General features: G+C 43.2%; 1 protein-coding gene across 2 annotated transcripts in view; it reads left to right on the top strand.

The window, feature by feature from the left end:
• PTPRT (protein tyrosine phosphatase receptor type T) overlaps positions 1 to 25,970 on the top strand; it is a 1,175,887-nt gene that overhangs the window by 952,044 nt on the left and 197,873 nt on the right. For both annotated transcript variants that reach the window (XM_058287117.2, XM_071211722.1), the window contains exon 13: positions 6,183 to 6,219. In XM_058287117.2, coding sequence (XP_058143100.2) covers positions 6,183 to 6,219 — 37 coding nt within the window. The remainder of the gene's footprint in view (positions 1 to 6,182; positions 6,220 to 25,970) is intronic.

The following is a 25,970-nucleotide window of genomic DNA, read 5'->3' as shown; positions in this document are numbered from 1 at the left end:
TGGCTGGGAGGTTTCCCTTCAGATACCGCAGAAAAGGCCACTTCCTTAAAGGACATTTTGTATTTTAGTCTGGTTCACTATCTCTGCAACCTTGGGGAAAGTTATTTAATCTCTTCTCACTTAAAAAACAGTGGGCACTGTGGTTTGCACCTTAACAGTTTCATAAGAAAGAAGAATAAAATATGTAAAGTAGGTATTTTAAGGAAAAAGGACTCTCCTTTTTCTTTTATTTCTTCCGTGCTTCTTTCAGGGACTGACACATTTTAAGTGGGTGTGCCACAATGAAGCCAAACAACAGCTCAGGGATGAATGCATGGAAGACAGCCAATGGAACTGGGGTGCTGGGAGGCTAGCTGGACTGAATATTGTATTGAGACTAGGTAAAGACCCAGTAGGTGCCAGTGCTAAAGGTACAAGGTCTCTGGTGTCAGGCAGACCCAAAAAGGTTTTCCAGCAGTGGGGGAGGTTGAGGCAGTATCTCTCCTGGTCCAAGCCACCACTGTCTCTTGGCTGGACTATACTACCACCCTCCCTCCACCAACTAATTTCTCTGCACCATTAGTCTGGTCTCTTTACAATAGCCTCTTCATTTGAAAAATGTGTATCTGAAATTTTTATTCTTCCTTTGATGGCTTTCAGTTTTTCTCAGAATATAGACCCAAACTCTGCACAGTCTACAAGGTTCTACCAGCTTACATCTCTAGCTTTATCTCACCTCAAACTCCAAGTAATTCCTTATGAGGCAGCCTACTTGACTTTGTCTTCAATTGCATCATGCATTCTCCCACTTTCAAGATTTTGCACTTGCCAACCCTGAGTCTTAAACAGCCTACCCTGACACCTGATATGTCTGATGCCTGCTTATCTTCCAGGTCTCAGTTTAAATTTTTCATGCTTAAGGTACTAGATCATCTCCCTTCTCACTCACATCCCACATCCTCTTGTTTACACATATATAACATCTAGCACATCTCCCGCATAGCATTTATAATTAGATATTTATTATGAGAAGAACTATCTAATGTTTGTCTCCTCCACAGGTTTGCATGTTCCATTAGGGCAGGGACTATGTCTGTTTTACTCACCTTGGTAACCCCAGTAACATGTACAATGCCTGAAACATAGTGATCATTCAACAAAGATTTGTTGAATGGCTGATGGAATGAATACATAAATAAAGAGTTAGGCTATATCAAAGTCCCAGCCAAGTCTTAGAGAAAGATTAAAGCATGAGCCAAGGTATCTGGGTAAACCATGGAAAGTCTATGGTGTCAGGGCTAAATACTTTACTATTATCTGGGGCAGCCCAGTCTTAGAAAAGACCAAGGCATGAATTAGGGTATTTGGAAACTATGAGGTGAGAGCTAAATTCCCATCCTATTAAATAGGGCAGTCTACTGGGACAGTAGAGTATGAATTGCATTAGGGGCCTAGGGCTTCTTGAGCAGGTTGGCAGTACAACTTAATTATGCCCCTTCTGGATGATAGGTAGCTGCTACTGAAACTCATACTACCGTGGACACTATACTGCAAGCCCCTCAGTGAGAGACACATTCTAGAATTTCAGTACATAGTTAAAGGATGGATGAATGGGGGGACCGATGGACGATTGAAGGATGTATTGATATATAGATGGATGGATGAGCCAGACCCGGCCTGGTCTAGAAATGAAAGCCATAAGTAGGTCCAGATGTAAGACTTATAGAAAATAAGGTAGCTGATAGCTTACCCCCAAAAAAGCCATTTTAATGGGCCAGAATGGCTTGTAGTTGTGAAGACAAGAGTGCTGAATGAGCAGGAGTATTGCCAGTAGCAGAAACCAGACTCAGCATTTGAGAATTGAAACAGCCTTAGTGTGAAGTGCCTACTCTACCAAAGTGGACTATTCTGCTCTCTTCTCTATCATATGGTTGGTAGAAGAATTGAGCCACAGAGATGGGTAGTGACTTGCTCAGTATTGCACAGCAGTGGCAGAGCCTTGAATAGAAGCAGGTGTCAATGGAATCACAACAGTTAGAATAATATACTCTACCCCATGGTAGTTTGGTTAGTAGATATATACTTGAGTGCAGATTTGCAAGTCTGGAGTGGAAGTGGGATGTGAGTGAAGTTATAATAATGGGGAAGAAATTGTATTGTACTGTCCTAGCACAGATTATAGACCAAGGAAGAGGGAACAGTAGAATTAAAACAGAAAACACACCAAATTTTCTTCCTCTCCCCAAGCATTATACAATCTTAGCACAAAGACAGTCACTGCATATTTATTGGACTCCGTTGGAAGTTTTGATATCTGCACACTGGCCTTACTCCCCATGATAGGCTCCAGCCTGTTCCCGATTTGCTTGCTGACAATTCAGTCAACTAGAAGGTCAAGAGAGTGACTCAGGGCTTTGTTATTCTGTATCTAATTCTAGCCAACAAAGATAAATTGGTTAGGGAATTAAAGATGTCAGGAATTTAGGAGAAAGCGAACATGTCAGCATTGTGTTTGTGAAGCCAGGAACAGTTAAACATAATCAGATGTGTGCTCTAGATGATAGAAAACAGACTTCTAAAGGTGTGGGGTATAGGGGGTGGTGTTAGGAAATGGCTGTTTCCATGCATGAAAATTTTAAGGAGGATTAGCAAGTCCCCAAAATCACCCAGGGAGCAAGAGAAGGCAATGGGGTGAACCATCACGGCTCTTTAGGATTCCCTTGAATGTGACTACATTTTAAAGAGAACTTTGCCATAGGAGGCAGGTTAAAGTTTACCTTTGCAGGGGGAAGTGTCCCAGAGGGAGCATGAAAGAGCTTCTGCCTTGCTGGTGATGTTCCTTTTTTATCTGCATGGCGGTCATCAGGGTGTGTGACTTTGTGAAAAATCCATCGAACTGTACTTAAAATTACTATACCTGTCAGCACATGTGATAGACTTTACATCAACTACATGACAATTAGTGTATTTCCTTCAGGGCATATTTTTAAATGCTTAGGTTTGCATGTTGGTTTGTATACCTGACTTTGTAATAAAACTTGTACTTTGCTTTATTCATTTCACATTATCTTTTGAGTACTACTCCATGTTATTACATGATCCTCACGATCAGTTTGGTTAAGACTTTTATAATATTTCACTGTGTGACTAGATCCCAACTTAACTTTACCATTTTTATGTGGTTAGACTTACACACTGCTTCTGCTACATTTATCATTATTCCATGAGAACAGATTCTTAGATGTAGAGAGATTAAATTGACTCTCAGTCTAGACACATATTGACAAATTACCCCCAACAAGGTTGGTCTCATCAAAACCTTGTTCACTGCTGTTTTCAAGAAGCAGATGCAGGTTGGCAAGTTTCCTATGGTTTTTTTCCTTGAATTATTATGAAACTAAAATTCCTTCTGACAGTCTCAGGCCTCTTGGTACCCCTGTCATTCCACACGATTTCTGGATGTTAGTCATTGTGGTTCTACATGGCCTTTTGTAGGTCTATGTCAGCTCTCTGAGGGGTCATACTTTCTTTAAACATCTCAGTTTTCATTTCATTAGTCCTTTAAACCAACTCACAGAAAGAGAAGCCAACAGGACTTGAATAACCTTATTCTTTCTCCAAACATGAAACAAAAAACCCTAGTTTGCTAACTTTTATCATCATTTGCAAGGCTTAACACATTTGTGACTTAAGCTTTTTGGTATTACACTTAAAGAATTCTACTTTATTTTTATAGTTTTTCTTGGTTATTTTTCCTTTTTCCCATTTTCTGGGAATGTTCTTTTGAAAAAAAAACCTTTTTTCTTGAAATATACCATACTGAAAATTTCATATGTACACCTCATATGAATATTTCCTGTATTTAAACCATGATTTGTCATATTCTTTTAACATTTTTGCATCTTCCATTTTATAAAATAAAATAATTGTTTATTTTAAAAGAGACCACTTCTGGCATGAAAAGGAAAGAAAAGGAAACACTTGTTCCAAAGCACAAGTCATGTCAACCCATCCTTCTTCCTTTGAGAAAGTTTTTGGGCTGATAGATTTGGGGAAATGAAATACTCAGAATATCAGCATCTGAAATGAATTCGACCCTTTTCTCAAGCTCTTTTTTTGTTGAAAAATGCAGTAGAAGGATCTGAGTACATAAACAGTTGGGGATATTAGTAAATAGATAATCAAACCAAAGATTCTAATGAACAGATGAATGCCAGCCTGGAAGGAGTCTGTATAGGACACAGGGCTCTACCTTTGCATTTTCCTGCCTCCATTTATAGGAATGATCTAGATGAAGCTAGAAAAATAATGTCCAGAAATTTGTAATTGGATCAAAGAAGATGGAAGACAAAGTGGTAAATATAAGACTTTGTACTTGGGTTCCAGAAATACAACCCCATTTATATATGAGAAGAAGACTTATGGCAAATATTTTTTTGGAGGGTGAGGAAATTGATGGTATATTCACTGTGATCATTGAAAAGGTTGGGATGTTGGCTGTTACTAGAAGCCCAGTATAAGGAGGGGAAATAGTGATGATCCAGCTAAGCCATACTGGTAAGACTACATGTAAACTATTGCTTCTGGTCTAGTTACTGAATATTAAAAGGGACAAGCTAGAGGATGTCCCAGGATGAGTAGCTAGGATGGTACAAAAGACTTGAGTTTTTATCATATGAGGAATTCTGAAGAAGAGTTTTGGCAGAACTTGGGAACCATCTCTTAATATCCAGGACTCTTTCCTGAACAAGCAAGGGCAGACTTTCTATGCAGCCAGAGGAATAACATTAAAACCATTATGGATAATTACAGGGAGTCATGTTTGGATCTAGTAGGAATGACAATTTAATGTTAGGGGTGTTCACAGATGGAATAGGCTCTGCTGTAGATATTACCATTTCTTCTCTACCTCTGGGTATCTGGAGGATTCCATTGTCCCACCTCACTGTAGATATGGCCATGTGATTGGATCTAGCCAACGAAATGAAGTGAAAGTATTGTTTCAGACCCAAAGCATTTAATTGTCAATGCTTGAATCTTCAGTCTTCTCCTACCATGACTTCAGTCTTCTCCTACCATGACTTGGAGTTTTGTGTTAAAAGGTATCAGCCCTGATCTCTGAGTGACTTCAATGATTAGAGTATCCCTCACCTAACACCCTACCCATTCACCTGGTCATGCACCCACATTGGGCATGTAGTTTGATTAGGAAATATATTGTTTTTAGCCTCTGAAGTTTGGGGGTTTTATTACTGCAGCATAACCTTCTCTATCCTGACTAGCACAAGTATCTTCAAGATGCGGTGGTTCTTTATGCCTAAGTATCAACAAGACACGCATTGGATTCTTGAAAGTTTTCTGGCCTGGTGACTCATACATTTTTATTCTTTGCCTTCTATTTTAATTGCTACGCTGCATTCAGACTGTTGTTCTGGGTATAATTTTCCCAACTGGAATTTTCAACTGTCCCCAGGACCTCTTGGGATATGAATCCCAATAAAGTAGGCTAAGATGATTCCTCTTTCTAAGACACTCTTCCATAACTCTACTGCTTACCTAGCAAGATCACAAATTTACAGACCTTGTCCACTTGGAGACCCACCAACATTAACTAAGTAGTTCATCCAGCAAAGACTCTATTGCTGCACTGACACACATACATCATTGTCCATGAAGACTGTGAGGCCCATCAAAGATTCCACAGCCAAAGTGACTTTTTGAATATAAACTTTGTAGTTTGATTCTTACACATTTACATTGATTGGGCTATTGTCAAATGTTCATCCATTTCAGTCTGTGCATGTATATGCATTATATTCATCATAGCAAAGTTTCCCAAGGATGCTCTTGGTACCATCTGCTAACCCATGCAACTGAATGAAGCAGACTGCATGACACAACATACCCACTAAGAGTTTTTGTTAAAATTGTTCTGTGCTTGGCAGTATCTGATATGGAACAAAATATGTATATAACCTGAGAAAAAATGAAGGAATGGAATTGAAAGGTAATTCTGCTGGGGAAAAAATGGAAAAGACAAATTTAAAATTGTAATTAAAAAATATATGTATGTGTGTATATATATATATATATATATATATATATATATATATATATATATATATGGAAAATATATGTTTTTCTTTATATAATGAACTGAACTCAAAACAAATTAACCAGAGTCTTATTTTTGTTGTTTACAGGAAACCAAGATCAATTGTGTTCGTCTGGCTACAAAAGGTATGTTGGCATGTCTTTTTTTGTCTTCAGCCATTTAAAAGTATTTCTCCCTCTAGCCACTAGGGAAAGTTTAGCAACAATGCTAAAATCAACAAGAAAGACTTGCTATTTTCATTAGGGTTATTTGCATGTAGGCGACACATCCTGGGGAACATAGTAATAGCATAACATCTAAAGCATAGTAAGAACTCAGAACACATTTGTTGCAAGTTTGGGTGGGTGGATAGATGGATGGATGGACAGATGAACTGACAGATTGATAAATTTCTCAGTAAAGTAGTGAATGTACAATTTGTATAATTTACTCAAATTGTCTTCTGCTATATATTTCCATTGTAGTTGGATCTATGTTTATGTAAGTATATTTCTTTAACCATATCCATTAGACCCATTATCTGGGTTTTATACTTTATTCAATTGGTACATGGCTTTCAAAAATGAGGCAATTAGTGTTAGTGCCATTAATAATGAGAAAACAAACACTGCATTGTTATGTTGTTGGCATTTTCAACACATATCCCAAAAACTAAGTATTTGTTCAGGCTCATCACTTTTGTTTTCCTAATTGTAATTGAATTGCCTGACTCTTTCAATTGGTATATGTTTCTGCCTATTATTCTTAAAAAAAAAAAAAAATCAATGAAAGGTTTGTTGTCATTTAACCTATTACAGGGTTGAATGGCTAGAAATCAGGTTTACCTTTTTTTGTTATAGAATTGATATTTTTAACAGCTATCCACACACATATACAAAATTGGGTGATTCTATTCTATTCCCTGCATTTATTGACAGCATACATAGTTTCATAGGTTGCTTCCAAGGAACTGAAAATTGTAAGTGTAGGTAGATGTATAATCTTAGATATAAACTATAGACAAGTCAATGACTTGCATATGTATGTATGTATGTGTGTGAACACATACACAGGGGAAAATATGCACAAATGGGAGGGACAGAATGTCTACTGCTCTTTGACAAAACAGGTACCAAGACCTATCACCTGTGACCTTGCGGCCTGGCAGATCGATGAGTAGGCACAAAAGGGAAGACATGGGAGGAAGAAGACAGTAGCTTCCAGGGTTCCTTGTGACTAAGAATTTACCCCTATTTCACATAAGTCATTGGAGATAGGCATATCTCTAACTTGTTCCCTCTCAAGTACTCAAGCTACTGGAAGGAAAGAGATAAAATACCCTTTGTGAGGGAAGGAGAATTGATGGCCTACAAATGAAAGTGACACAAATCACAGACCCTGGCAGACTTTTGCAATGAAGCAAACAGATAATCTAGAAGGAAGAACACCATCAATTGGGCAACCCCAGGGCACTAGACAGCAAGCAGGGCAGCTGGGTGTCTGCAGCATCCAGCTAATTCTAAGGCAGGGAGAGGGAAGGAGCTCTTCAGTAGCATGGAAACTTACAGAGTAACCTTCTTTACTGTGACAGTACTCCATGGCATGCTCCTAACTTTTGATCCCCAGACAAAAATGGGTTAATACAATTGTTCTGCCCTCTGTAGGGTATATGGGATTCTAAGGACACCCCCTGGAATGTAGGCCCTCTTTAAGGGTAGTTTGGTGGGCTCTATTTTCTGAACTAAGAACTGGGGCAGCCAATGGGTATATGTGAGGGGCAATTGGTGACAATCTATGTTATACTTTTCACGACCCACAGTCCTCACATGTAAAGGCCCACAATGTTGGGTCTCTCCAGAGTTGCATTGCAGATCTGCAGGGTGAGGACCATGGTGTGTAAAAAAAGTAGGGCAGAAAAGCTTAGCACAAGAGTTTCTCCTCTTTTTTAACCTTTAGTTTACAGTCTTCATAGGAGTGGAAAGCAGGCAATGCGAGGCAGCATGTGGGTGTGTGAAAGGGTGTGAATGCCTGAGTGAGGGTTACTGCCTGGCTGGCCATGCCAGGCAGGGCTCTGCATAGTGTCCTGGTGATTCCAAGGGCCAGATTCCAGGTCAGTGAGGACCATCACCTCAGCCTAGAGAAGAATGCTCCAGCAGCACTTGTGACCGGGCCAGAGAGCTGGATGCTTCGGGGTGCCAATCTCTGCCACAAGTCAGGAGTTATCCCCCTCTCCGTACCACATCAGATAAGGATGCTGCATCAATGCAGAAATAGAGCAAAGGGGAAGAAACATTTTGATTAGTGTTTTCTCTGTGCCAGGCACCACCCTTGGAGATGAAAGCCACTGCCCATGCCTGGAGTGTAAATTCTCCCACCATGTCTGATTTCAGGTTACCAAAGACTTAACAATTAGCTCACAAAAAAAATTCTGAATGTTTAATAATTGCTTTAGTGAGCAGGAGCCATCAGGCTCAAGTCTACTGCTGCTTCTGCCACCTAGTTTTTTGTGAGGATCAAATGACACAATATATGAAAAGCATTTTATTAAGTGAAAAGTATTTGGGGGAAAAAATTATTCTTTTTTTGGTGACTCTTACTTCCTTCATGTAGTCAGCTGGCTTACTGAGCATCTATGAGCTGGACACCTTGTTAGGTTCTAAGGATGTATAGTTGGCAACCGGCAGGCATAGCTCCTCTGCTCAGAGAACTCAGCCTCATCTGGAAACAGACATTAAGTCAAAGATTATACCAAATAATAGTGTAGGTGTGATTGTGGTAAATGCTTCCAAAAAGAAGTGACATGGACTGAGCAGGGGCGGAGGGAGTTGTGGTGGCTCAACCTCCGGCAGCAGCAAGGGGTGTCTTCCTGGGGCAGCAACAGGAAACCTGCTCCCTGGGCCTGTGCAGACTAGGAGGTCGTGGGGCTCCCTGTTGCCATGCCATCTCAGCTAACACTGGGAGCTGCTTGGTACCCAGAGCAGGAGAGATTTGGGAAGCCAGCCAGCTGCCTCAGGATCTCAAACCCAGGAGCAGCACCCCTTGGCCCAAACCCCATGTGGAGCTAGGTCCCTATGTTTAGAGAGGAACTAGTGGGTAGATTGACACACCAGCTGTGGGCAATGTCTGTTTCTGTGGCCAGAGCAGAGCCTCAAGTTGAAAGCACAGCTCTGGGGTTGGCGTTTGGTCTTTGCTGGTACAGGTTGATTCTGGGATCAAAACAGGCTCAGCTCCAGAGCCCTGAAGGCAGTTTCTCTCATTCACGAAGGGGCTAATTGTAACTGCCCCAGGTTGGCATTCCTCTTTACCTTGTTTCTGAGCCAGGGGTTGGCTGTCGTTAACTGTGACCTGGGATGTAGGGGACTCAGAATGGGACTTCAACCCCAGTCAGGAAGTGAAGTCTGTCAATGGCCAGGTAAAGGCTATTGGGGCCTGTCCTAGGAAAGGTTCTGTAGAAACAGGGCCTGCAGCCGGGATTCATGTGCATGTGATGCCTCAAGGTGTGGCTCTCAGAAGAACTCTGTAAGGGAGAGAGGAGTGTGGGCTAGGGAATGGGAAGGGCTTAGCAAGAATCTCTTCTCAGGCAAAGTCAAGTTTAGGCCTGATCTGAAATAGAGTATAAATTCCTCCAGAGTTGTGCCTTGAAGCAAGAAAATCGGGTTTTATACCCCATATATCAGTCAGTCATTGTACCTTCCCCTCCCCACCCCATCCTGTAATCTCCCAGGTGGCTCCAGAGGCAGCAGCACCCCTCAGTCAAGGACAAATCTCTGGAGAAAACCACAGGTGCAAGCCCCTAGTTGCAGCATTTGCAACAGGAGGTGGGGAGGGTGCACCAACCTGGGACGTGGACCTGGGGTCACCCATAATACCTACTGCAGGGTTCTTAATATACAGATGGTATAGTATATCATTGTTTTGAGGGGTAGCAAGAACCTAACAGAATTGCCTGAAAACCAAGGACCAAAAGAAACATTTTAAATTCCTTTTCTGGGCACATTCCATCCTTGGGGATAGAGCTGGTCAGAGCTGTTGAGAAAAAAAACTGAAGCCAATCGGCAAAAGACATCAAGTTTTGGTTTGGAAATGGGCAACCATTATTCAGACTTTGAAAGGAGAGCAATAGAAATTCAGGGAAAAGAAAGATCAATTTAAACATTAGATTTTGTTCTTGTAATTGAAACAAAACCTGTGAGGAAGGGCATGTAAGCAGGGAAGGGAGACACTTAGAACCATTAAACAATGTTTACCCAACACTTGAAAGATGAGAGATAGGCTCCATGAAGAAAGAAGACTGAAGATATATACTGAACATGCTCAAAAGTGATCCTTGAGAAAATGGGAACATGAGAAAGCTCGGGGTGGGACAATTAGACTTCAAAGTTGCTGAAGCTTCAAGTGGGAGGTAAAAGAACACTTCTCATGGAAGATGGGCCATCCCATCTGGTGGGAGATGTCCCAGACTCAGATGCTAAAAAAGATGCCCACACCTCTTAGGCCTTTCTGGCTGGGACAAAGCAGGCCAAGAGGAAAACAGTCCCTGTCCTAGAAGTTCAGTCCTGGCACCCTACTAGCCAGTTCCTCTCCAAGAAACTGATGTCCAGGTCCATCCAAGTCCCACTGAATCTCCTGTGCAGTTCTTCCCCTGGTTCTCTCTACTAACCATCGATTCCCTTTGCTACTTTCTCATGCCCACCAGACTGGCCTGCATGATCCAACCCATGCTATACCTCCTGTCTCATCCAGGACTCTATCCTCTCATTCACTGCACTCCAGCACATTGGTCTTCTTAACTTTTTACATATACCCAGTTATTTCCAACCTCAGAGCCTTTCTCATCCTGTCCCCTCTGCCTAGAATGCTCTACCTACCACATGTGTCTGTTTAACATATATACATATACATATATATCTATATATCTTTCAGACTGCCACGTAAACCTTACTTCCTGAGATACAACTTTTCTGACTTATGTACATATCCAAGATTTTCACTCTTGTTATACCCTATATTTTTTCTTCACAGCATTCATCACAACTTCCAAATATATTTTTGTATTTGCTTACAGGATTAATGTCTATCTCACAACTAGACTCTAAGTGACATAAGTGTAAGGACTATGCTTAAGGTTGTTTTTAAGGAGGTACTGGGAATCGAACCCGAGACCTTGTATATGGGAAGCAGGTACTCTACCACTGAGCTAAACCTGCTCCCCTGGGACTATGCTTATTTTGAATGCTGTTGTATCGCCAGACCCTAACATACACTGGTGCACAGTAAATATATGTTGGATGGATGGATGGATGGATGGATGGATGGATGGATGGATGGATGGATGGTTAGGGATGGATGGTTACCAGGTCACTATTCTTCCATGGCTTCATTTTTTTTTTTTTTTTTTTTTCCTTTTCAAATACAAGCTACATATCAGGATGGTTCTCTTGAAGGTAGGAAGGAACAAAAGTGATAGAGGTAGAGGGTTGGCTGTGTGACCTACAATCTCCACTAATGGAAAGGCCAGCCAGCCTCTGCTAGGTTACCTGCTGTGACAGGAGCCACACCACTGCCCCAGGGAGTTACTTCCACCTTTGGACACTTTAAAGAGAGTCTCCGTATCTTGAGTGCAAATTGGCTCCCTTTCATTTCTCTTCATCAGTCCTTAAAGCCACTAGATCATGCCTGCTTTTTCACCTTCCAGAAAATAAAATTTGCTTCCTCTGACCTGCCTTCCCTCCACGGTTCAGGTCAAGCAGGTACATGCTTGTCTGCCTTTCTCCCATTGGGGCCCCTCTGTTTGCCAGCAGCCAGCAACTCCCCATCTCTTGCACCTGCCCCTAAGGAAACACAGCTGGTTCTCCAGTCTCCTGCTGGGTGCACCCTGAGTGGCAGTTAGAAAAATCAGCTTTGATTTGATTTGCAAACTGAGTTGAGTCATTGGGCCAAAATAAATCCAGAAACCCATAAAGCCATTTACCGAGTTGCTTTGCAGAAGACAGCCACAGTTTTAATGTAGTAAGCACTCTCTAACGATCCATTAAAACAACCCCCTTGGAGTAAGAGCAGAAAGCTGAACTCTAGGATAATGAAGTGTGCAACAAGAGGCCAGTGTTGCCAATAGCTCCATGCTACCCAGCAGTATTGAGAGATTAAAACCATTGTCCCAGTGGTAACAGGCAAGAGGAATGGACAGTGGTCTTTTGTAAATGGGGTTTCTTTTTGTAAGTGCTAAGCCTGAAGGTAAATCATTTTGCCCAACATTTCTCTCTTCTCTTTCCGTAACGGATTCTCACCCCTACAGAGACTGGCAGGAACAGTAAATATCCATTCTCCAGTGAGATACCCTCATTTTACAGATGCCAAGACTGGGGCCCAGAGGAAAGTGATATGCCCTTGGCTTCCTTATCCATAGGATAACAGACCACAATTGGTATGAGAAGCCAAGTGGATGTAGGATATGTTTGCTCTCAGACAGGAAATGCCCATTGCCTGTGTGCTCTTCCTCACCCTGATTGATTCAATTCTCTCTGGAAGGTTCTGTCTCATATAAAGCTTCATTTAGAGGTTACATGAAATAATGAGTGTAAAGGCTTTGACATCAGAGACACTTGGATTCAAGTCCTGCCTCCACACCTTAGCTATCCTACCCTGGACAAGCCCTTAACCTCTTTTAAACCTTGGATTATTCATTCCTTCCCCTGATATTTGAGATAATGCATGTAAAGTTTAAGAATATAATAGATGATAAATAACTTAGATTCCCTTCCCTCCTTTTTCCTGCCCTCTGGTTCTCTGATGTGAGACTTGGACATACTAAGCACATGTTCATCCTCTCCCTACTGCCCTCTAAGAAAGGAAACCCCAGTCCAGATTCTAGTTCCTTCTCTCCACACAATTCTAAGAATCAGATATTTGTCAAATGGACTCAGGCTGGAATCAAAGAGCTGAAACTTAGAGGGGGCAGGAATGATGCTGGCCTCAGCTTAAAACACTTGACCTTTTCATCCACAGCTCATTATGCTTGGATGAGATCCTGCAGAGCAATAATACAGTTTTATGAACCATGTATAGGCATTTGCTCATCCGTTTGCTAAATTTTGCCTATATCACTTGTTCTTTCTTCCCCATCATCTGCTGAGCATTTTCAAGAGGAATCCAGGACCGCAAGTTGCCCAAATCTAGATTGTGGCAGCTGAGGTAAGAGGCCATAATGAAGGGTCACATCTGAGAAGCAAGACTATAAGTGAGTCAGCCCATCAGAAAATTCTTGGTCTTTGGAAATCCTGCCAGACTTTCAGAGGGGTAAAGTCCAGGGTGTGTGTTTCGAGTTGGTGAAAGGAGAGGGGAACAGTGCTTTTCTTCCCTGGCCAAGTCCAATAAAATACATTTTCTAGGCTGGGGGTTTTCAAAATAATCTGAGTGTAACAAGGTCTCCTTGACCTTTGGCCCCTTCTGCTCTCACCCATGTATCTTTTTAGTCCTAAGATGCCAATGGAAAAGTGTGGGTTTTCTTGAAGGCTTTGTGATGAGATGGAGGAAGAGAATTATATCATAAGTAGACCATAAAATAAGCTAAAGATGGTCTTTAAATATACCAACCCTTTCTTTAATACTTTTCTTGCTACATCAACTGCCACATCTCTCTTATCTTCCTCTGTCCATCCCCTAACCCTGACTCTCTAGATTTGCTCACCACCATCACCACCTCATCCTCCAACCTCTCTTCCCCTCCCTCCTTGCAAACACCAACACATACCTTCTCCACATCCTACTCAGGAAGACAAAAGCCTGTGGAATAATCTCAAAAAGCAAAAGCCAAGACCAACTCTTATCCTTTAAGTATATCCCTAGAGAGCCCTAAACTAGAAATGAGAATTATCTCCCAAAGATCTGAGACACCTAAGTGGACTTTAGCTCAAAATCTTTAGTTCCAAAGAAGTTGCATCTCACACACACGGAAAGAGAGGCCTTTTTTAAATCAAGGATCAAGGAAGGAGAAAAAGTTGGGTAGGTGAGAGACATGGGTTAATAAAGGAATCTCCATGGAGATTTCTCTGATGGGGTCTCAGTGGAATGGAGGAACAAAGGAACTAAAAAATTAACTATTGTGTGTCTGTCACAAGGTTGTGCGTTGAATTTGAGGTTACTATGAGATGATGCAAGTAAAGCCTGATACATATTAAGTGCTGAATAAATGGTAGTCATCATTATTGTTCTTACTCAAGAATTGAGGCAATAAGCTCAGAGGGGTTAAATAAAAAGCTCAAGATTCCTCAGAATTGTAACTCAGATCTGGCTCCACAGCTCATGGCATTTCCATGACACCATTTTTAATCTTGTCAATACCATAGACTGGGTGAGATTCACAGACTGCTGTCAGGGTCCCCTGTCTTCCATTTATTAACCTTTCCCCTGCCACTTTTTCAGTAATGATTGATAATAAAATTCCTATGGTTTGGTGAGCCTTTGGCCTTTCTTTGGCAGTGTAGTTAGTAGTAAATACATCCTAGTTTCTACATCCTGATGGGGAGGTAACTGGTCTGGGCTCATCAATCAAATCAAGGCCTTACTGTTTTCCATTTAATCCTTAAAACAACTTCATGAAATACTTATTATTACCCCCATTTTATAGATGGGAAAACTGAAACACAGAAATGTATGTAATTTTCCAAGTTGGCATAATTATTAAATGAAGAATATTGCATCAGACTTTCATTTATTCGTTCAGTTTTCAATTAATATGAGGTCCCTCACTCCCTAGAGGTCAAGAACATTGCCTGTAGATTTGAACAGACTTTGGTTCTAGGTATTTTAACTATTCTGTGTCTCTGTTTCCCCATCTATAAAACTGATAATATCACCACTTCTCCCACAGGCCTATAAAGTGCTTAGTGCAATGTCTGGCATATAATAAGCACACAACAAATACTAGCTAGTAAGAGAGCCAACAACTAAATAAATTATTTCAATACAGTGTGATAAGGGCTATGATGAAGGTGAATTCAGTATATTGAGGGAAACAAATCAATTTAGAGGATGCTTTCTCAGAGTATATAGTCACAGAGACAAAGTTTGAAAGAAGAGCAGCAGTTATAATGTTGAACAAGGTTGAAGAATAAGACAGGGTGTCTTCTAGATTGAAGAAATAGCTTGTGCAAATCATTGAAGGCAAGAGAACATTCTGCTGAACTTGAAAGGGTCAAGGCAAAGGAATGATGTTAGAATGTTGGTGTAACCAGATGAGGCTAGGAGTGGTCTGAGGTGAAGCAGAAAGGACAAGCAAGTCCAAGCCACCAAGGACTCTACAAAACCCCAGAGTATATAGTGAGAATATGGTCCTGAACCCTTGGAGGATGCATAAGCAGGTTGTCCTTTTCAGGAAGGCCACCAGAGTTGCAGCATAGAAAATGGATGGGAGAAGGGGATTTGAGGTGAGGACCAGGCTCCAGAATGGAGAAGAGTTAGGAGGCTGCTGCTGAAGGAGGCCAGGTGGGAAGATCTGAGTCATCTCTCTTGCTCGTCTTCTCCTTCTTTTTTCTGACATGCAAGCCAACAGTCTGTGTCTTGCCTTCCTCAAAAGGTTGTAAAAAGATTCACAAAAACAGCCACATAGAAGAGGGTTTGGCAAACTTTTCTGTAAAAGGCCAGATAGTAAATAGGTTTGGGTTTGTTGACCATATGATCTCTCTCACAACTATTGAACTTTGCCATTATAGCTCAAAAGCAGCCATAGACAATATACCTAAGAGTGAGTATGGCTGTGTTCCAATAAAACATTATCTGTGAACTTTGAAATTTGAATTTTGTCTTTTTCACATGTCACAAAAATTATTCTTCTTTTGACTTTTTCCAGCCATCAAAAAATGTGAAAAAACATTGTTAGCTCATGAGCCATACAAAAAAAAAACAGGTGATAGGGGCAGGGGGCAAGATGGTGGGCTAGATTTGGCCCATTGGCCATAGTGTGTTCACACCTTAGAATGTGCTTGGAAAGTGACAGAGCTCCCTATAACTGTCAAAGGGGAATATCAAACTTACAGCTGACTTGTGGTCAGGCTTTATAGTATTTCATGACTGTTGACCAAGCTTGCCGTTTGTATTCATTTTTGACATTATGTGTTTCTTACCAGTTAGCTGGTCTGGAATGCCCTCTCTCTCTCTCCATTTTGCATAAAGACTCTTCGTAGTTTTGTTGATGAATCACTGGAATAACTAGAAGCCTTTGACTATGCATGAGACCCTCCCACCCTTTGTATTGTTTTCTTTAGAGGGACATGTGGTGGCTTAGAAAGTATAGGAGAGTTAAAGTTAAGCAACCAGTGTTTGAATGCTGCCTCTGCCAGTTACTAGTTTTGTGACCTTGGACAAGTTATATAAATCTCATTTATTCAACAAAAGTTCACCAAAAACTTACCATTTTCTGGGTACAATGCAAGGCCACAGGTATGCACCAGTGAAGGATACACAGTCTCTGCCCTCAAGGAGATTACAGATTCGAGGGGATGGTAGTCATTTATAATACAGTGAGGTTATTGCTATGACAGGGGAAGACTAAGGTACATGGGAAGTCAGAGGATGGGCAGCTGCCCAGACAAAGTGAGATACTAGTGACTCCCTGGAAGAAGGAGTTCTAAGTGACCCCTGAATGATGAACAGTTGTCAGCCAGGTGAAGAACAGGAAGTATGTATGTCCCACGCAAAACAATTAGCCTAGATAAGGCCTTCAGAGGAGAAAAGAAAGTAGGAACTGTGGATAATGGAAAGTCATTTATTATGCTTGGGGCAAAGCAGCGCATGTGACAATGGAGAATGAAGAGAGATGAGACTGGTGAGAGGCAGGGAACTCATCACTGAGGACTTGTGAGCTGGGTTAAGGGCTTAGGGTTTACCTTGAGAATGTGGTGGTGGTAGGGTTTTACTGTGGCATTTCAAAAGGTAGTGAATGGATTGGAGGCAGGGAAACCAGACAGGAGGCTGCTGAAATAATCCAGATTAAACATGACAGTGACTTGAGCTAACCGGTAAAGAAATTGGAGGGGGATCGGGGGCAGCTTCAAGAGCTTTTCAGGGGTAGAATTATGATTCTAGGCATTATGATTGATGATTGATTAGAAGTAGGAGGTCAAAAACAAGGAGGAATAAAGGGTGATTCCCAAGTGTCTAGACTGAGCAATTATATGGGTGATGATGACACCATTTACTAGAAAATGAAAGACGGGGGAGAAGACATTTGGGTGGAAAGATGACAGCCTCATTTATAATAATACTGACCTTTCTGGATTGTTTAAAGTCTTAGAGATATTGTATGTCAAGCACCTGGCAGAGTAACTGGCATACCGTGGGTGCTTTATAAATGGTGACTCTTACTCTTGTTTCATTTTTAAAAAACTATTTTATTTTAGGCCCTGTTTGGTTAGATCATGATGTTCTTTTGCTGTTGAATGTGAGCTCTTTAGAGCCACAGATTGCAGTTTTGTTCACCATGCTGCACGTTTTCATGTATGTTTCTTTCTCTCCTTCTCTTCTGCATGCTGCCTGGGGACTGGCTTCCTTGTGGTCAGCACCAATGGGCAGCGCCCAGGTGACCCCGGGGACTCCACTCTGCCTTCTCACCACAGGTGATCACCAGAGCCCTGGGTGGGTGGGAGGGGAGTGAGAGTAGCCCATGTCCAGGGAGCCTCCAGGCTAGGTGCTCCAGAAAGGAACTGGCAGTCCTTCCACCCCACCTACCCACCCATCCATCTGTTTGTCCATCCATCCCTTCTATTTGTGTTACTAAGTATCTGTTCTGTATCAGAGCACAGTACAGGGAAGGTACCTTATACTGCACAGTTCTAGACACTGGGAGATGTAATACTGAGCAAATAAGACTTGTTCCCATACTTTTCCAGGAGGAGAGCACAGCCAATAGACAAAATAAACTACAAAAATAAATGCACAACTGCAACTGTGAGTAGTGCTACAAAGGAGAGGTGTGTGGTATTCAAAACAAACAAACATACCTGAAGCTAAGGGAGGACTTCCAGGGGAAGCGACAACTGTGCTATGCTCTGAGGTTGAGGAAAAAGACCTAAGAGCCTGTGCTTAGGGAGTTCATAGAACTCTGCTCTCAAGTCTGTCATTTGCCCTGGACGAGTCCCTTAAACTTGGTGAACCCACTTTTCTTATCTGTTAAGTAGGAAAACAATCCCTGTATTTAGGGGGGCACCATTTGCCTAGTAGTAGATACTTGAAAAAGCCTCTGGAGATATATTTTGAGACTAAACAAACTAAAGAATGTGAAAGTAGCTGGCACAGGAGTGCCCAGTATAGAGTACACCAGTCCCTTCCTTCAAGCACATGGCAGGTCTGTCTCACTGCACATAACAACCTGCCACAATTCAAAGCTTAAGGTGCAGAGCTCATCCCTGTCAGAGGCCAGTGCCTACCTTCAGGCATCAGATGACAAAGGAAACCCTGCTGACCTGGAGATCACTTTACTGCAGGGAGCCTTACTGGTCAAGGGGAAACATCTTGAAGATCAAACCTTTAGCTATCAGCTCTCTCAAAGTCTGTTACCCAGAGAATGGCTTCCTCCCTGTCAGGCCATGAGTGGTTAGTTTATCATGGGGAAAGGGGGGTACAGGAGGCTGTGATGACTTGAATCCAATACCTGTACAGTTTGCATGTGTCCACCCCTTCCAAAATTCTGAAACAAAGCTGCTAATGAATATTTTAGCCTGGTTTCTCTAGCCACAGAACCTGAGATGGGGATTCTTGTGTAAATGATGCTTTAAGGAATATTTTCAAAAAAAGGAAGCAAGAGAGGCAGGAGAGGGCAGGGGAAGGAGCCAAAGAAAGACGTGGTCTCAGCTGGAGACTTGCCTTGGCCTGATTCTGTGGAAGCTGTGAGCAGGAATTGTACCACAGAGTTTAGGCAGCCAGCCACTTGCACCTCCGTGTCAGTCAGCTATCAGCTGGGGGCTGCTGCAGGAGGTACATAACCTTCTGGGCAGGTGGCTTCCCTTTGCCCGAGGGGACCTCCACAGCAGCTGGGGATTGGGTGCACCAATCCAGTAAAGGAGCATCCACTACAGACAACTTTTGTCTCTGCCTTTGAAACTGCCAATGGCCACCATTGCCCAATGTGCCCAAAAACCTCAGGAATTTCATCTCAGCCACTCTCTGGTCGTATGACCTCAAGAAATTTCTCTAATCGTATTTCACCTGCAAAGCTAATTGTCAATCTTACCTCATAGAGTCATATTAAGGATTAAATCAGGTAACCCCACTGTGTGCCCAGCGCAGTATCAGCACAAAGTAGGCCTTCACCAATGCCAGTCCTCTCTCCCACCCCCAGGGAGGCAGAGCTGCAGATGGACCCACGGTGGCAGTGAGAGGAGAGTGACCCTCCCCACTGCGTCCACACCCAATTTCTTGAGAAACAATGCCTCTCCAGAGCCTGCAGGAGCAGCTCCATTTCAGCTGGGCCCGGCTCTCTGGCCTCTATCAAGAGAAGCAGTCAGATAACGTTTTCTTTAAACAGAGCCAATCCCATATCAGGCACATTTGTCCTTACCTCTTGCCTTCTGAGGCGCCGGAATGTTCCTCCCCTGACAGGTTTATTTCATCGTGTTCCATTTGTTTCCACGCGCCCCTCAGCCTCGTTTGGTGTTTCTCTCTGAACAGGCCGTCCCTTTCAATGGCGTTTTTGTTCTCGTTCATCCCGGTGGAAGCAATAATGACTGAGGTAAATAATGACTGCCCAGTTCTGAGTGGCGGGGATATTAGACTTCAACACAGGCAGCCTCTTTCTGTGTCAACTCCAACGCAAACTGCAGAGCCATGTGGTAGTAGCAGGAGCCGGCCGGCCCTTGGCGTCCACTGGAGATCAGCCGTCAGCACAGCCACGTGGTGGCCAGGCAATCCTGGGCTAGTTATTTCTCTTGTCTCAGCCTCATTCTCTTCCTCTGGAGAAGTGCGGCCATCTTTAATCACACCCAGCTCATCCCAGCTGGTTCTTCAGGCTTCCCTGACTGACAGGCCTTTCCTTCAAGGAATTCATGCCCTAGGGCCTGATTTCTCAACCTCTGCACTACTGTTGTTTAGGGCCAAATAATTCTTTGTTGTGAGGGTAGGGGAGGATTGTCCTGTGAATGATAGGATGTTTAGGAGAATCTCTGGCCTCTAACAACTAGATGACACTAGCACCTCATTCCTTGATTGTGACAGCCAAATATATCTCCAAACCTTGACAGATGTTCCCTGGGGTGGGGCTGGGGCAAAAAGCAGCCCCGGTTGTGAACTTCTAGAGCTATACTGTCAAATAGAAATAAAGTTTGAGCCATGGATGTAATTAACATATTTCTAGTAGAAACATTTAAAAAGTAAAAAGGAGCAGTGAAATTACTTTTAATAATATATTTTTCTAACCCAATACATACAAAAGTATTATGTCAACATGTAATCAGTATTAAAAATGATTAATGATATATAGTATACATTCTCTCCCTCTATTTTTTTACTAAGTCTTTGAAATCTGGTGTGTATTTCATTCTTACAGCACATCTCAATTTGGATGCTAAATTTTTAACAGTTAAAATGAAATACAGTCCTAAAAAGATAAAATTGTGTTTCGCAGGAAAACATATTTCCATTGCTTCAGTTTTTAAATCTCAAGTAATTGAAATAAAATAAGATTTAACACATAGGTCCTCAGTCACAAGAGCCACTCTTTGAAGTGCTCTATAACCACATGTGGCTAGGGACTATAATTTTGGACAGCATGGGTCTAGAGGTAAAAATGTCTTGGTCATCTCTGTCCCTCGTTGGTGAACAGAATTGTGTATGTATAGCCATTGTGGTTCAGTAAATATTCAATCCTCTTTGTTCATTTACATCCATTGAGAACAAGGAAAAATCCTCTCATGGTTAGTGCTTGGCATTTTTCTGAAGCTAAAGTGGCCCAATGACTAGTTAATTAACATCTCACCCAAAAGGACTCCATCCATCCCAGGCCTATGACTGAGAAAGACTCTTCTGACCCCGCCTCTGGCTCAGCCAGGCTGCAAGGGCATGGTCTGGGACTCTAACCCCACAGGGGAGTGGAAATGTCCAGTGTGGGGCTGGAGTGGATGCCCATGGCCAATATTTATTGAACATCTGCTATGTGCCAAACAGTGAAAGACTGTAAATACTATAGCAAAGAGGTTCAAGATTGATGTCAGAAGCTACATAACTTACTAACAGTGGGTCTTGGAGCCACAGAGATTACATAAATTGCCCATTTCTTTATCTGCAAAATGGCGGTACTAGTAATAGCCAGTTGTTAAGAGGAATAAATGAAATTATATACTCGTAGGGTTTAGAATTATACTATCCTATTATTATCCTAGACCTCTTCTACAGATGAGGAAACTGAGATCCGGAGAAGAGGCAGACAGACATAGGCAAGCTGGCCTTTGGTGAGATTCAGGCTGGTGGCTAGGCCAGAAATTCATTTCCCGAGGAATGTGGGGGCAGGGGGAGGGGAGGTAATAAGAGTCCACAAAGGCCTCAGGCCTGGGAGTCTTAAGGTGCCACATAAAGCTCAACAGAGAACTGGGGTACAAAACGGCGGGGCTGGCCACAGCAGCTAGCAGCTCCAGCTGCAGGCCCTGTGATGGCCCAAGGCAAGGGCAGGACTGAAAGCTGAGATGACTAGTTGCTGAGTCCCCTGAACCTTTATTTTTGGGGTTCTCTACTCCCCCCTTGACCAAAGGCCTTGACTGTTCCCAAAGTAGAGGCCAAGCGTGCCTGCAAATTAGGGCCAGGACCACTGAAGGTCAGGGAGGTAAGCAACACTCAGGAGCCACACTGGTCTCTACAAAGGGCTCCCCCTTGGCTCTGCTGTTGGGCTGCTCAGAGGCTGTAGAGTTGTCTCTACAGAGCAGCAGCAGAGCCTGGCTTTTCTTCTCTCTAGTATTTAATTAAGTGCCCTGGTATAGCACCACTGTCAGCGGTCTTACAATAGATGTTCAAAGCTTGACAGACACAGGCTTTTGATACATCATTCTGACTTCCATTTTCTATTACCAACTTCCCAGTTAAATTAGTAGAAAATGTAGAAGAGGAAGGTGTCTTTCTAGGAGTGTCATACCCGCTGTGTGTTCAGGGGGCGGGGTGTTCTTTAACAGCAGGTGAATGCTTATGCTTCTTATAAAACAATCTCCTAAGCAGTGAGCAGTATGACTGAGGAACTCACTGCAAATTTCACTCTTGGGATTTTCTTCTTAGACCCATGATTCTCTTCAAAAATAGAATTCAAAAATCCAGAATCATCTCTGACTTTCCTCTTTCCCCATCTTCATTACCTAGTCAGTCAACAAATCTGACCAATTCTTCCTCAAAATCTCTCTGGAATCTCTCCCTTCTCCTTCCTTACGGCCACTTCTGGATATTTAAGACTCATAAAATCTTGCTTGGATAAGTGCAAGAGCTCCAAACTGGCCTCCCTTCCCTCACATCAGCCCCCTTCCAATCTGTACTCCCACTGCAGCCAGGGTTACCATCCAAAACAAAGGTCTGATCCTGCTTAAAATGTCCCCAAGTCTTCCTGCACTGTAGGATAATTAACCTGAAGTGAAGTCCATCACTATCTAGCCCCTCTCTCCTCTCCATTTCTCCATCTTTACCCCTTAGCATCCTGGGACTCGTTCACATGGATTATATACCTACCTTCCCATGTCCCACTCCATGGTCTCCCTCCACGGTCTCCCTCCATTGTCTGCCTTTCTTACCCCCTAGGATCAAGTTCAGACAGCTTAATCTCCACAAAACCTCCCCTGGCCCTCACATCTCAGGCTGCACCTACAATAGATGGTCAACTGGCCAGGTCAGTCAGCACAGAAGACCCTCTTCCGCCCAGAGTGAAGGTTCTTCTACAGGTGGCAGGTGTTCACCCCAGACGCACACTGGATTGGAACTGCACAGCCCATGAAGAATGCTTATTCTCCTGGCCTCAGGCATGAATGAACAAATAACTGAGCAAATAACTGACACTGATAGAGCATGTGCCAGGCATGATACCACAGCTGACCCTCTGTTTCCACCCCTGTGTTGGTTCAAACCCTCACCCTGCTACCATTTCTTAGACTGACTGTGAGTCAGAGCACTGGTTTTCAATCCAGTGTTTGACCTCCATGCTGTCCCACCTGCCGAGCTTCCTGGAGACTGTGTCTCCATAGTCTTGGAATCTGTTGGGACCATTCCTACTGAGCCCAATGTCTGGCCTCGCATGAAACTGGCTCAAAAGAGATAGGACTGGGGGTGGGAGGCACAAGCAGTCACAGGGAAGACCCTCTCCCAGGACCCTGAGTGTGCCAATGTGACCAGCAGCAGCCACTCCAATGCGCCAGGCCTCAGCTGCTGCCCTCTGTGTTCTGCCATTAATAGCAGAGCTGCTTTTTTCATTCATCCTTTGAGGGGGGGGATAGATCAGCTTTTAATACAGAATACAATGATTCAGTGTTTCTGCTTCCAAAAGCCAAGGGGCAAAGGCTAGAAGAAAGAAAACATGTTCATGGTGGATTTGGCTGGAATCTCAACAATCAATGCCGCTCTCACTGCTGGTTTTATTACCCTCGCTCGGTTTAGTTGCATTAATCTGAATTCCATGCTGCGTGTTTACCGGCTCCTCTCTCTGATCCCGCTCATGCTTCCACTAATCCTTCGTATAGCTATCTCCCTCCCGCGCTCCTTCTCTCCTTTCGAGGCACTCTGATGCTTGCTGCAAACTGCATGTTCCAAAGGTGTGATCTGAACAAAGCTGCCCCAGCTGGGCAGGCCCTTGCTTCTCCCCCACCTTCCTGTCTCTTTGTAGCCCCCACCAAGGGGGAATCAATTTGGCCAGAATCAGTTGGAAAAAATTAAACTGTGTTTCTCAGAGCCTTAGGGACACCTCAGTCCCTGCTTCACCCAGAGCTGTGCAGTCAGACAAATGAACCGGGACATTTTGTCCTTCCAGAAGCCATGTGTTCTGCTCACTCCAGGACCAAGGTAAAGTCTCCCAGTTCTCTTTCAGCATTACCCCCATTTGACCCTGAACCTTATTAGCATTTGCATTTTACTGAGTGAAACTAAGACCTCCCTTCTATATGCATCACCTTCTCAGCCTGCTCGGATCAAGATTCTGATTAACCAGGAAACACAGCGATTCTGGGCTTTGGTCAGGGCTCCATCCTCAAGAACTGTGACTTTCCAGTGGACAGGCTTCAAGGAACCAAAGGCCAAGTGCCACCATGCTAGAGAATTTCTTTGGCCCCCCTTGTCTCCCTGTGATTCTCCTTGTTTGCTATATTCTGCACTTGGCCCAGAACTGGCTTCCACTCTGTGGCTGTAGACCCTTCCTTTCTTGATTCTATCTTCTCTGCTCCAATAACCTTAGCATCTGCTGTTGGTCACACCCTGGCTTTGGCCTTGACCTTGCACACAAAGCTCTGGCGACCTTTTCTCAGTGTCCTAAGATTATTTGACCTGTAGATGGTGCCTGGTTGACTTTTATACTCCTCTCCATGCTGGCTTCCTTTGTTCCACAGCTACCCCAGGAAGAATCAAAATCCGTTCAGCATGACCACGCACACTCTCCTACGGCTGCCAGAGAAAGTCTAAAGGGACTATCACTTTGCCGCAGGGCATCTGAAAGAGTGTGTGTTCTCCTCTCTTACATCTGCTCTTCAGTCTAAACCCTTAATCCCCAGCGCAGGACGTGGGTGCTCCTCTCCTCCTCAGCTAAGCAGCTTTGAGTCCCCTGGGCTCAAAGCGCAGATTCTGCAAGTAGTGTTGGCTTAGAGCTGACTCAGCCTCTTCATCCTCATCAGCAGGGCAATCCCTCACAGACAGCCAATGTGGAGCAGGGAGAAAGGAAGTCACTGGGTGGCCTCGGGGATGCTGGCGATTTCTCCCATGCCGTTTTTCACAAGACTGGAGGTCAGGTTTGCGGTCTAACTGTGCCTGAACAGAGCCATGCATATTCTCTGCACACATCTCTCTTTTAGCACCCACTGCTCTGAGTTTTGGTTTTTTGGATGGCATACTTCTCTCTCTCACTATGTAGTGATCTCCTAGTCAGCAGGGATTGTCTGTTAATCACACACCACACCCCTCCCCCTCTCCCAGAACCTTGCTATACCCTCTATCATCATTCTAATCCTAGCATCACTTCCATTAGGCAATATCTAGGATCTTTCTTCTGTGGCCAAAGAGATTGAACTGATGCTGTTGAGGCCAAGGTAATGGGTTTAGTCTATTTAGAGGTCGATTAGCTTTGTCCAAGACCATGGCCACAGCCTAAATTTTATTTCTGGCCAAACTCTAACCACAACTCTAGGCATCCCTCGCCATGGATGCAGACTGTCCTGTCGACCACTCCTAAATCCTAGCTACAAGCTGACTCCTGTTCCCTCTTTAGATTTGACCTCAGCCACATCCTGGTCTTAACTATGGCCTGACACTTAAGCCTGTCTATAAACTGCCCCCTTTCTGATTTCTTGTGCAGCATTGTGCCTAACTCTAGCTGTAGCTTAAGATCCTAGTTGGCCACAGACTGAATCCTCTCTCTAACAACCAGATGGTTCTGGCAGCAGTGCTCAGGCTATGCACCTTTCCTAGGCATAAAAGCAGGTGAGGTCATCAGGGCTTACAAAGGGATTCTCTGCTCTTCAGTGGTGAAGTCCTTGCAAATGCATGCCTGAAAAGCATGTGGGAATATTACAGCACCTAAAGAATTCTAAACGGATGAAAAGAAAACATTTTAATATAAAAGAGTTTTATTGCAACAAGAAGAGATCCACCATAGAGGTCCTGTAGAGCCAACTTTCCTATAGTATGTTACCCAAATAAACTAGAATTTGACCTACAAGGGCATTGTATTAGTTAGCCAAAGGGG

This window comes from Dasypus novemcinctus, chromosome 24, assembly GCF_030445035.2.
Source record: "Dasypus novemcinctus isolate mDasNov1 chromosome 24, mDasNov1.1.hap2, whole genome shotgun sequence".
Lineage (NCBI taxonomy): Eukaryota > Metazoa > Chordata > Mammalia > Cingulata > Dasypodidae > Dasypus > Dasypus novemcinctus.
Note: the sequence above shows the minus strand (reverse complement) of the source record. Positions and strands in the feature narration are given on the sequence as shown.